The sequence below is a fragment of the Oryctolagus cuniculus genome, chromosome 1, assembly GCF_964237555.1.
Source record: "Oryctolagus cuniculus chromosome 1, mOryCun1.1, whole genome shotgun sequence".
NCBI lineage: Eukaryota > Metazoa > Chordata > Mammalia > Lagomorpha > Leporidae > Oryctolagus > Oryctolagus cuniculus.
The window spans coordinates 201,944,976-201,958,112 of NC_091432.1; the positions used below are offsets into that span (position 1 = coordinate 201,944,976).

Consider the following 13,137-nt stretch of genomic DNA (forward strand, 5'->3'; position numbering starts at 1 on the left):
CCTGCAAAGCGGGGGTCTTGGCTCCCATCGGCTGGAGGCTCAGAGTGGGGCTCGGAGAGGTGAAGGGCCTTGTGCCAGGCCTCACAGGGACAAGCCTGGGGCTCCTGCTCCTGGGCCCCCCAGCATCCTGCTGCTCTCTATTCCAGCTGCCCTCGGCCAGTGCGCTCAGCGAGGCTGGCTGGGAGGGAGAACAGGCCCTGGAAGACTGCCTCGAGGGGGAACCTTGGCTCATTTTGTCTAAGGGTCAGAGGAAGTGGCAGGTGAGTCACGTGGCCCAGCCTGCCCTGCGCGCGGGGCTCACCTGACGGGGCTCAGCTCCACGCCGTCGGCAGGGGCCTCCCCGGCCTCCCACTGCAGCGCCTCCTGGATGAGCTGCCGCAGCAGCTCCGAGCACTCGCCGGCCTCATCGCCCAGGGCCTCCTGCAGCCTCCGCAGCCCGGCCAGGTACTTGCTCTCCACCTGGCAGTTCCTGGCTTGGAGATAGGCGCACTGCAAGAGGGCAGGGCAGGTCACCGCGGGCAGGCGTGAGCCACCCCAGAGGCCCGGGCAGAATGGGAAGGGGATGAGCTCCGCACGCGAGCAGGCCTGGGCCCCGGGCTGGAGCTGGGCTTGGCAGGCGGAGGGGTGGACGGCGCCCGGCCTGCAGACCCCTCTGGGGGTCCCGCAGCGAGGTCCTTAACCTCCCTGGGCTCAGCTTCTGCAGCGGCAGCATGGGGACGTGCTGAAGCTACTGGCGGGCCTCAGGACTGTGCGCGTCAGGCCTCCGGGGTGCTTGGAGCAGAGGCAGCACCACTGGGCAGTGCCCGGGAGGGACACCACCCTTGTGCCCTCTGCCCCCGCCTTGAACTTCTGCGTTCCTACTGGTACCAAGTGGGCGGCGCTGGGGCGTCAGGGGCGCTCTCCAGGCCTTGCTTGCTGCCTTTGTGACTTGGGGTCATGACCTCTGGGCCCCCCTGGCTCCCCTCGCCCTGGGGTTGCAGGAAGCGGGGCGTCTCCATGACCACGGAGCACACTGAGGTTGCCATAAGCCTGCTCTCTCTCGGCCCCACCTCACTCCCAGCTCCACCCTGAATCTTGTGCCCGAGCCCCTGCTCAGAGACTTCCGCCTGATTCCCAGCACTCTCCCTGCTTCCAGGCCCACTTCCTCAAGTCCACGCCCCCTTAAGCAGAACGAACACAGGGGCTGGCACTGTGGCACAGCGGTAAAGTCACCCCCTTTGGCACTGGCATCCCATATGGGTGCTGGTTCGAGTCCCGGCTGCTCCACTTCCAATCCAGCTCTCTGCTATGGCCTAGGAAAGCAGTAGGAGATGGTCCAAGTCCTTGGGCCCCTGCACCTGTGTGGGAGACCTGGAAGAAGCTCCTGGCTCCTGGCTTTTGCCTGTGCTACTCCCAGACATTGGCAGTCATTTGGGGAGTGAACCAGTGGTCAGAAGATCTGCTTCCCTGTGTCTCTCCTTCTCTGTCTCTCTGCCTTTCAAATAAATGAATAAATAAGTCTTTTTAAAAAATGACTATTCTCTTTCCCTGGAAGGCCTCTCTACTGTTCACCTGGATCATGCTAACTCACCTTTAGGCCTCTCCTCAGATGACACCTCCTCCAGGAAGCCTCCCCTGACTTTCCTTCCTTTCCCTCTTCGGGCTCCCAAGAAATCCCACTGCATCTCAGTCACTACTGCATGCTCAGCTCCCTCACTGCCTTCCTTGGGGACAGGGGTCCAGCCTCACAGGTGTGGACGTCCCTACTTGTTAGCTGTGAAAGCCATTGAATAGGCGGCCTGGCCAGCTGCCCACGGAGCCGGAGAAGAGCCCCATGTGGGTCCCACTCCTGAGGACTTGGGAGAGTGCGCCTGGGTGGCCAGGAGGCTGGGGGCGGAGGCGGCCAGCGCAGAGCTCACCTTGGTCAGGAGGGCCTTCTGCTTCTCTGCCACGCTTCTCCAGATCTTCGTGACCTGGTGGATCTCGGAGTTGAGGAACCGGTTCTGGGTCCGGAAAGCTTCCATGTCATCCTGGGGAAGAGAGTCGCTCGTGAACAGCGCCACGCCCCTGGGAGCCACGCCCCCGGAGAGGCGGCCACGGCGTCCTTCCCACAGACAGCCCCGCTCACGGCCACAGAACAAGGCGGCCCTCCTTCCTACCCTGGCTCCCGGCACGGCACGGCCTGGTGAGGCCTGGCTCGGTCCCTGAGCCCGTGCCCCTCTGCTCCCTGGCCGCAGTAACGCGGGCAGCAGCGAGCAGACACACACAGCCGGGCTGCAGAGCCGGCACACTTCCCCAGGGGGCTGGCAGCCGCGGGGAGGGAACGGTCTTCCCCAGGGCACCGTGCCTGCTTTCCTAGGTGGCTACCTGCGTTTCCCGGGGCCCTGGTGACGCACTGCTCACTGTTCCGCTGGGTGGCTTCGCCATAACTTAATTCTAATTCTCTTCCTGCCTTTTTAATGGCGCCCTGGCTGTTCCCAAGCAGGGTGAGAGTGGTGTGCCGAGCGCTTCGGGGGCCTGTGAGTGTAGGGAGTGCCAGGGCTGCTGGCGGGGCCTACGGGGAGCTGGCGAGTGCTGGAAGGCTCCGGCAAGGACGGGAGCTGTGGCCGTGGCTCCCGATCCTGCCGCCACCGAGACGGACATCACAGAGGCCGCTCAGATAGGGCGCGCGGGCTCACGGCCTTGCCCAGCAACGCCAGGGCATTGACAAGTGGGAACCCAAGCCCGCTCTCCCCCACACAGGAAAACACATGGGCTGCAGGCGGGCGAGAGAACACTGCTGGAGGGCCCTGGAGAGGCCCGGCTGCCCTGGGAAGGAAGCCAAGCGGAGCCTGCGGCCCTTGCGAGTCCCATGTGCACCATCATGGTGGTCCTGGCTCTCCCCACGTGGGGTCCCTCGCAGCCCTCTGGCTCAGCCGCTGCTGCCCTCGGCCTGGAGGGCTGACACTGGATGGCCTCTCTCACCTGCCCTGCGGGGCCTGAACTCCAGCGGAGCTCGCTGTGGGCTGTGCTTACCTGGCCCACCGCCCCCTGCCCTCGTGCACACTCCAGGCTCTGTGCCTCGCAGGATGCCAGCTGCTGTGTGCCAAGCAAGTTGCCGCCTGCTTCGCTGCCACATCCCTGTGCCCTGTCCAGGTGTGGCAGAGGGCGTGAGACTGGGGGGAATCCTCGCATTTGGGGTGCAAGGCCCCGCGTCCTGTGAGCATCAGGGTTGTCTGGGGCCATGCCCCACGTCCACGCGGGTCTGTGCGTCTGGAAAGCTCACAAGCACGCAGCACCACCTGCACCCCACACACGTGCGAGCTCAGAGCTTGGAGGAGTAAGGGACCTACCCAAGGCCACCCAGCCAGTAAGAGCGTGATGGGGGCTGGCGCCGTGGCTCAACAGGCTAATCCTCCACCTAGTGGCGCCGGCACACCAGGTTCTAGTCCCGATCGGGGCGACGGATTCTGTCCCGGTTGCCCCTCTTCCAGGCCAGCTCTCTGCTGTGGCCCGGGAGTGCAGTGGAGGATGGCCCAAGTGCTTGGGCCCTGCACCCCATGGGAGACCAGGAGGAAGCACCTGGCTCCCGGCTTCGGATCAGCGTGATTTGCTGGCCGCAGTGGCCATTGGAGGGTAAACGAATGGCAAAAGGAAGACCTTTCTCTTTCTCACTGTCCACTCTGCCTGTCAAAAAAAAAAAAAAAAAAAAAAAAAGAGCGTGATGGGGTTCAAGTCCACTTGATTCCCTGTCCTTCCTGCCAAGGCTCTCTGAGCCCCTCCCTCTGGCAATCACTTGCAGGACAAACACCAGTCCTCTCTTAAGGCTGACCTTTGAAGTCTCCTGACCATACACAGGCGGTGTGACTTCTGTCCACAGGCAGGATAACAACGGCACATTGAAGACCTTGGCACTGCCCGCGTGCCAGCACCGTCTGGCGGTCAGGGGCACAGACACAGGGGTGGGTCATGAGCCCGGAAGTACATGAGTGAAGGAGCTTCGGAAAGTTCACGGAAAAATGCGATTACAAGAGGGACTTAACTTTGGTGCAAACACATCCCTATCAGGGGGTCTTCAAAATAGTTCATGGAAAACATATATTATATATATAAAAAAATCACATGTGACTTAAAGGGGTATTTTAACACCAAAATAAACTTGCCCTTTAATTCCATTTTTCCACAAGCTTTTTGAAGTATCCTCAGACCTCATGTACACATCTGTACACACACACCCAGCAGAGCAGGGATGAAGAAAATTTAGGGTGACCGGCCGGCGCCGTGGCTCAATAGGCTAATCCTCCACCTTGCGGCGCCAGCACACCAGGTTCTAGTCCCGGTCAGGGCGCCGGATTCTGTCCTGGTTGCCCCTCTTCCAGGCCAGCTCTCTGCTATGGCCTGGGAGTGCAGTGGAGGATGGCCCAAGTCCTTGGGCCCTGCACCCGCATGAGAGACTAGGAGAAGCACCTGGCTCCTGGCTTCAGATCAGCGTGATTTGCCGGCCACAGCGGCCATTGGAGGGTGAACCAACGGCAAAAGGAAGACCTTTCTCTCTGTCTCTCTCTCACTGTCCACTCTGCCTGTCAAAAAAAAAAAAAAAAAAAAAAAAGAAAGAAAGAAAATAAAATAAAATTTAGGGTCACACCAGTCTCTGTGGCTACTGCTCTCAGGTCAGGCTCAGAAAACCTGTTCCTTACCCCAAGGCCAGACCCGAGCGCACCTGTATTTCCTTCCGGTTCCATTTGTAATGTAAAATCTTAACTCTACTTGGACTAGAGTTTCAATATACAGTTTGAGTCCAAGGTCTAATTTTCTTTGGTGTTAATGCTAGCTAGCTGTCTCAATACCTTTTATTAAGTAATAACCACCTTTCCCACAATGGATCTGAAATGTCATTCACATACTAAATCCTTTTCAAAAACCCCCGGCCTGGCCACTGAGGCCTGGACAAGTGACTTAATGTCGCTGGGTTTCGTCCCTCCCTCCGTGCAGCGGGGGTGATAACTCACTGGCACAGGGGCGTGTGGGAGTACGGGAGCAGCTCACATGCCCGGAGGCTGCGCTGGCATCTCCTGCTGGCTTCTCATGATGGCCACGACTACCCACCTGCTCCCCCTCAGTCTCCAAGCACTCCCAAGGCTGCTCCCCAACACCTTCAAGGCCTTGGACAAATGCAACAAGTCCCCAGGCAAGGAAGGCAAGGCTGCACCGTCACCACGTGAGCTCCTACCACGTGCCAGGACGGGTTCCCGCACAGCCACTGTTTTGTTGTAATCTCTCCCACAATGCTGTGGGGCAAGGGATTAAAGTATAAGCTGAGTATCCCTTACTTGAAATGCTTGGGAAATATCTGTTGTTGTTTTTTTTTAAGTATTTGCATATAAATGAGGGATATCTTGGGGATGGGACTCACCTCTGAACACAAAATTCATGTAAGTTGCCTATGCACCTAATACGCACAGCAGAAGGTAATTCTGTTTAGTGCACCTGTTTTGACTGTGACCTGTCACCGAGGTCAGGTGTGGGTTTCCCACCGGTGGCATCATTGTCGGGGTTCCTAAGATTTTTGGATCTGGGGGTAATCTGGAGTTCAGATTTTCGTTTCTGGGATGCTCAGCTACAATCCCCACATGGCCGATAAGGAAATGGGCACAGAGAAGGTAAGCAGCCCTCGGCCGGGCAGCCGGCTGGGAGAGCCCGGACCCAGCCCCATCGCCTGGGCTCAGCCAGCACTGAGAGCAACCAGGGCCGAGTCCAGTGCTCCCGACCACTCCAGCACACGGCTCGCTCCTGCCTGTGTCACCATCCCTCATCCCGGCCACACGGCCCTCTCAGGCTTCAGACTGTTGTCACGTAAGGAACCCTGGCCCAGCCCAGACAGGGAGGCTGGTGTGAGGGCCCTGGCATCTGGGCAGCACCTTCCCATTCAGCTCGGTGCCCTACCTTGAGTGTCCTTCTTGGCTCAGAACTGTAGGGAGGAAAAAGAGAGACCTCAGAGAAGAGAAAGGCACACGACAGTCACCAGCAGAGCGAAGCAGGAGACATGAGTGGCAAAGGGGACGGGGAAAGGGGAGCCTGCCTGCCTGCCTGCCTGCCTGCAGGGACAGGGGATTCTCCCTGGGAAATGGCCGTGGACTTGGCCCTCAGGCTCGGGCCCAGAGGCTGTGAGCTGGGTGAGGGGAGAACCCCTCCTCCTTGCAGCCCTGCTGCTCCTGCCGCATAACCCTGCCCCGGCCCCTCCCCTTCTCCGGAGCTCTGCTGTCCCTGGTACAGTCGGACTCCTGCCAGCTGGGACATTCAAGAGGTCGCTGCTCCAGTTCTCATAATGGCAATCTCCTTAGTAAGGGGACATTGTCCTAAAGCTCGCGGTCTCGACCCCAGGGCAAGCAGGACGTGTGACCACTCCCTGCCCCCTTCTCGAAGCTAAGAAAGAAGGGACACCTAGCACGGGCACTCCCTAGAAGGAATGGCAGTGGGTTCCGGTAGCTCACGCACCCTCGGCGCTGACAGGGGACGTTGCTGCACGTGGGAATTTAAGGACTCACGCATGCCGGCTGCGAGGTGAGCACAGGGTTACAGTCACCCCCCATGTAGGCTAAAGCTCCCAGATGCTCGGGTGGGTCTGGAGCAGAGGATCCCAGCAGGACGGGGTGGGGGGGAGGGAGGCTGAGCCAGGGCTGCAGCACGTGGTAGGAGAGCCATCTGTGGGCAGCTGTCTGCACAGCTGTGCCAGCGCCTTCTCTAACAATCCAGTTGCACCTGCCTTGGAAAAGTCGGCATCTCAGACCACAGAGGGGAAGTGATCCAGTGACCCTGTTATGTGGGTTTTCACTTTTGCTCAAATAGAGAGAAGGGGATCTGAGTTTCGTGTTCTCTTCCTCTCTCCCCCTAACAACCCCATCCCGTGTGAGGCAGGAACAATGGGCTGCACCACCCAGACATGAACTAACTTGCGAGTAAGTGGCACAGCCAAGATTCGAACCCAGGAATCTATGACTTCAGAGTCGGGTGGGGGCCTCTGTGCCCCTGGTGCTCTCAGAAGCCTCCTCATTTCTTTTCTTTCTCTCCTCTTCTCCCCAGGGCAGCTCCTTGACACTGCAATGTGGGAGTTCCCGCGGCCTGGTGCACACAGGTGCACGTGTGGCTGTGAGCAGCAGGGTCCAGGGCAGGATGGCTCCTGGTCACCTGGCTGCCTGCAGGGACCGTGGGGGCTGGGAGGGCCGGTCCCCAGCCTCGGGCCTCTTGATGCTTAGGCCTCAACCCGCACAGAGGGGTCTGTGGCCACCAGCAGGCATCGCAGCTCAAGTACAGTTACTGCCCTCGGTGCCATGACTGGTGCCTGTGGGACGGGTTAGCCCCGGGAGAGAGACAGGGATGGAGAAGCGGAAGGAGGCCGAGGCAGGGATGGCAGGAGCTAGAAGAGGCAGACAAGCAGGGAGGCAGTCAGTGGATGTGGGCTCCAGTGCGATTCCTATGCCCCTGCCTCTTCTGCACGTGACCTGGGCACGCACCTCCCCTGCTCAGCCTCTGTACAGTAGGGCACAGATGTGGCTGTCTCTCAGGGTGGGCACGAGGGTTCATCAATCTGATACAGGTAAAGCACTGAGGATGGTGCCTGGCACCCAGTCAGCGGTCCATGACGTCCACCCACAGGAGCGGCAAGCGTTGCTGTTATCGTGAGTGAGCTGTGGCTGGCCACAGTCCCCTGCACAGTGTGCAGGACCGCTGTGGGAGGGCTCCCAGGGCACCAGTCTGGCACTGAAGGAGGCTGAGCAGGGCACGGCGCTGTGGTGCAGCGAGTTAAGCCACCGCCTGCAATGCTGGCACCTTATATAAGCCCCGGTTCCAGTTCCGGCTGCTCCACTCCTGACCCGGCTCCCTGCTAATGCGCCTGAGAAAGCAGTGGAGGATGGCCCAAGCGGTTGGGCCCTGCCATCTTTTAGGTGATCATCCTGGGGCACTGTCACTTTGCAGCTGCTCAGGACCCTCTGGTGAAGAAAGGGAGGCAACGTGGAGCAGTTTCCCCACCAGCACCTGTTTGCACTCCAGGATGAAGGGTTAGCCCATTCCGCAGGGAAAGGCCTTGGGGTCAAGGGAGAGGACCAGCAGGTCCTGGAGGGGCGGGGTCCCTACCTTCATGTGCTCCAGCCTCTCCTGCTGGCTCAGGAAGTCCCTGTTGGCAGCCTCGGGGGGCTGGTCCGGCAGGTATGTGAAGTCCTGGGTGACCTTCTCAGAGAGCTTGTAGATGACCTGCTGCTTGGCCTGGTTCTTGTCCATGAGCAGCTGCACGTGCAGCTGCAGCTCCTGCACCTGCTGCTCCCGCAACTGAGCCGTGTGCACCAGGCTCTCCCGCTCCTGCTCCAGGGCCTCCACCCGCCTGCCCAGCTCGGCGATCTGCCGCACTTTGTGCCGCACCAGCTCCAGGCGGTCCTTGTCCTCGGTGGCCGCCAAGTACGCGCTGGACGCCCTCTTCTCCTGCTGGGCAGCCTCCAGCGCCTTGTGCAGGATCCTCACCAGCTCCTGGCCAGGGGAAGAGAAGCAGCCGGTGACCTGCGGAAGGCCTGTGTGGTGCCAGAGTGGGGCACGAGGAGCCGCCGCTCCCAACAGCCCTGCTGAGAGCCTAGCAGCAGCCCCGGGGCACCTGTCACACCTATCAAACCGGCCACGTGGTTCCCCAGCTGAAAACACCACTTCCCACCAAGTCCCAGCCGGGTGTGGCCACATGATGACTCAGCACTGCTGGGAGATGAGAAGTGACGTGGGCAGCGTCTGGGTCATGCCTTCCAATGCTGTACACCTGCTCCCCTGGTGCAGCTCCCTTTTCGTCTGGCTGGGACATGGCAAGAACGAGAGCAGGCACCTGCGGTCCACAGGCACAAGCACCACGCTGAGGGTGACAGGGCCACCGCTCAGCCACCGCTGGATTCTCCCAAGTTGTTTTAGGCCCCAGCATTCTGGGGCTTCTTTGTTGCAGCTGCTGAGCCCATACCCTGACTTAAGCACGTCCATTTCTGGGATGAACGCACTGAGGCCCAGGAGACTAGAGCGGCGTTCATTCCCAGGTCACCCAGATTCCAGCCTGAGCTTGGTCGGCGATAAACTCAGGGTTGGCAGGGCACCTCTCTTCCCCTCTCTCTTCACCCCTGTGGCAGATTAGCTAACTAATCTTTTTTTTTTTTTTTTGGACAGGCAAAGTGGACAGTGAGAGAGAGAGAGACAGAGAGAAAGGTCTTCCTTTGCCGTTGGTTCAGCCTCCAATGGCCGCCACAGCTGGCGCACTGCAGCTGGTGCACCGCGCTGATCCGAAGGCAGGAGCCAGGTGCTTCTCCTGGTCTCTCATGGGGTGCAGGGCCCAAGGACTGGACCATCCTCCACTGCACTCCTGGGCCACAGCAGAGAGCTGGCCTGGAAGAGGGGCAACCGGGAAAGAATCCGGCGCCCTGACCGGGGCTAGAACCTGGTGTGCCGGCGCCGCAGGCGGAGGATTAGCCTAGTGAGCCGTGGCGCCAGCCAGCTAACTAATCTTGACACTGCCTCCTGTAGGGTCAGCTGGGGCCTCGGGATCCGCCTCCATATAGCACCAGGGAGTCACTACCAATCCAGCCGAGGCGGCACAGAGAGGATGCACACGGGCAGGCGCTGTGCACAGCCACGCACAGGCAGCCTCCTATTTGTTCATGCCTGAACGATGCCTGCAGGTCTGGCGCAGGGATCCGTGGAAAGTTCAGAAACGACAGACCTCAGTTCAGTCCTCGGAAGCAGACTGGCTCCTCATGCCTTCTGGCCTTTAACCTGCCTGGGGCGCGGGCCTGTCCTGTCTCAGGGCAGCGAGGAGAGCATCAGGGGCCAGGAGGCCCAGCTCCCAGGTCGCACTGCCACGCTCTGTGCCAGCCTCACTTGGAAGAATGTTTTTAGGGGCTGGTGATGTGGTGCGGGGGACTAAGCCGCCGCCTGTGACACCAGCGTCCCATATCAGAGCACTGGTTCCAGCACTGGCTGCTCTGCTTCTGACCCAGCTCCCTGCTAACGCACCGGGGAAAGCAGTGAAGATGGCCCAAATCTGTGGGCCTCTGCCACTCACATAGGAGACCCGGGAAGTTCCTGGTCCTGGCTTCAGCTTGGTCCAGTTCTGGTCATGCGCCCATTTGGGGAGTGAACCAGTACATGGAAGATTGCTGTCTCCTCTTCCTACCCCCGCACCCCCCACTGCTTTTTTTTTTTTTTTTTTTTTTTGCTTTTCAAATAAATAAATAAATCTTTTTTTTAAAAAAAGCATGTGCTAGGCCGGCGCCGCGGCTCACTAGGCTAATCCTCCGCCTAGCAGCGCCAGCACACCAGGTTCTAGTCCTGGTCGGGGCACCAGATTCTGTCCCGGTTGCCCCTCTTCCAGGCCAGCTCTCTGCTGTGGCCAGGGAAGGCAGTGGAGGATGGCCCAAGTGCTTGGGCCATGCACCCCATGGGAGACCAGGAAAAGTACCTGGCTCCTGGCTTCGGATCAGTGTGGTGTGCCGGCTGCAGCGCGCCGGCCGCGGCGGCCATTGGAGGGTGAACCAACGGCAAAGGAAGACCTTTCTCTCTGTCTCTCTCTCTCACTGTCCACTTTGCCTGTCAAATAAATAAATAAATAAATAAATAAATAAATAAAAAGCATGTGCTGTGTTTTCCTTGAGACACAACAGCTGCACTCAAACCCAAGTCTTTAAATAAGCAGACTGGCTGAATAGGGCTATTTGCTAGGCACAAGCCCGTTCGGGAGAACTGCCAGAAACCTTGGCTTTCTTCCTGAAGCTGACATTAGGGTCACATAACCTGCGGCTCCTGACGCCTGTAAGTGACCGCCCCTGCTCTGCTTGCCTCTTTCCCACCCACGACACCCATCCGCGTATAGACCTTCACCGAGCACCCACTCGGTGCCAAGCCCTGGAGCCCAGTGCCAAGTGCTGGAGCGGGCAGTGGGGCCGGGCAAGGCCCCCAGCAGAGGGGGTGGGAGGGCAGTGAGTCAGGCAGCACAAGGATTTACTGCAAGAGGAGGGGCCCGGGGGACTGCAGAAAGGCAGTGCCAGGAAGGAGGAGGAGGGCGGGGGGGGGGGGTCAAGCAGCAGGCCAGGGAGGAAGGGAGAAGCCTTCCCTGTGGCCGAGCCAACAGCCCTGGTGCAGGCCTGCAGGTGAGTTCCTGGGTGTGGTAGGAAGGTGGAAGGTGCCTGCGGATCAAGCCTGAACGTCTGGAATGTTCAGAAGGAAGCAGGGCTCCCCAGGCTCTGCCAGGAGAGACCAACATTCCTGCGGCTGCAGGGTGACCTGGCAGCCTAGCCCACATTCTGTCCAGCTGAGATCTGGAGTTTACCTTGGGCCGCTGCCCAGTGGAACAGCCACAGATGACACGGTGCAGGCTTGCCCAGCCTCGGAGTCAACACCACAGCCCGGCTGTGCTCTCCTGCCCACATCGGGCTGTCGGGACCAAAACCAACACCAGTCCCTAGAATCCCTGTACCAGAGGGGGGCTTGGGGGACAGGGACGTGGGGACAGGGAGGCAGCTTCGACAGGAGGTGCAACACAGGGACTGGGAAGGGAGCCCAGACTCAGGACACCAGGATCGTGCGGTGGAATGTTTTCAATTTCTTGAAAGAATGTAAATAACCTAGGTTCATAACAGGTGGAAACCTGGGAGTCTGCTGAGGGATGAACAGATGACCGAGACGCACACGATGGAGTATCATTTAGCCTTAAAACAGAGGGCCTTGTAGACACTTGCTAGCACCTGGATGAGCCTGGGGACAGTACCGGAAGGGAAAGCGTGACTGTGGGAGGCGCCGAGAGCAGCTGAGTTGAGACAGAATGGAAGGGGTCAGGTGCCACCAGAGCTGGGGGAGGGGAGGAGGGGCTGACTCTATCTAATGGGCACAGAGTTCCAGCTTTGCAAGATGAAAACGTTCTGGAGATTTGTTGCACTACAGTGAGAATATAGGAATCCTCGCATTAATATACTGAGCTGTACACTTAAGGTGCTAAAATGGTACATTTTATGTCTTTTTTTTAAAGATTTATTTATGTACTTTATTTATTTATTTATTTATGTACTTGAGAGGCATAGTTCCAGAGAGAGAGAGAGAGAGAGAGAGAGAGAGAGAGAGAAAGTCTTCCACCCGCTGCTTCACTCCCCAAATGGCCACAATGGCTGGAGCTGGTCTTATCCAAAGCCAGGAGCCAGGAGCTTTTTCTGGGACTCCCACAGAGGTGCAGGGGCCCAAGCACTTGGTCCATCTTCTACTGCTTTCCCAGGCCATAGCAGGGAGCTGGATGGGAAGTGGAGCAGCTGGACGAGACTCAAACTGGCCCCCATATGGGATGTTTAACCTACTGTACCACAGTGCCGACCCCAAATTTTATGTCTTACTATGACTAAAAATAAAAGGGCATGCCAAAAAAAACCCTAGTGATAAATTAATATATTTAAAAATTATGGCAAAAATTCATGACAAATTTTTTTTAAATAACTATCATATTTTTCTGATCATAAAAAAAATCACGGGGGCCGGTGCTGTGGCACAGTGGGCTCAGCCTCCACCCGTGGTGCCAGCATCCTATATGCGGGCGGTTCATATCCTGGCTGCTCCTTTTCCTACCCAGCTCTCTGCTATGGCCTGGGAAAGCAATAGAAAATGGCCCAAGTGCTTGGGCCCCTGCACCCATTTGGGAGGCCTGAAAGAAGCTCCTGGCTCCTGGCTTTGGATCAGCTCAGCTCTGGCTGTTACGGCCATTTGGGGATGGAAGACCGACCTCTCTCTGTTTCTCCCTATCTCTGTCAGTAACTCTACCTCTCAAATAAAAATAAAAAAATCATGCTTTCTCCAAGCGTTTTGACTACAAGAAGAAATATGTGACTATTCCTTAGAAAGAACTGACATTAACCTTCAATATATTCTTAGAGACTTTTAAAGTGCATATAAAGGGGCTGGCACTGTGGCCTAGTGGATAAAGTCACCGCCTGTGACACTGGCATCCCATATGGTTTCGCATCCTGACTGTTCCACTTCTGATCCAGCTCCCTGCTAATGTGCTTGGGAAAGTAGTGGAGGATGGCCCAAGTGCTTGGGCCCCTGCACCTATGTGGGAGACCAGGGGGAAGCTCCTGGCTCCTGGTTTCAGCCTGGCCCAGTCCTGGCTCTCCCTCTGTCTCT

General features: G+C 58.4%; 1 protein-coding gene across 3 annotated transcripts in view; it reads right to left on the reverse strand.

Annotated features, from left to right (window-relative positions):
- Positions 1-13,137, reverse strand: part of TBC1D2 (TBC1 domain family member 2) — a 53,579-nt gene that overhangs the window by 13,341 nt on the left and 27,101 nt on the right. For all 3 annotated transcript variants that reach the window (XM_008262448.4, XM_070054862.1, XM_070054864.1), the window contains exons 6-8: positions 8,092-8,478; positions 1,899-2,009; positions 302-489 (exon numbers count right to left, since the gene is read on the reverse strand). In XM_008262448.4, coding sequence (XP_008260670.4) covers positions 302-489; positions 1,899-2,009; positions 8,092-8,478 — 686 coding nt within the window. The remainder of the gene's footprint in view (positions 1-301; positions 490-1,898; positions 2,010-8,091; positions 8,479-13,137) is intronic.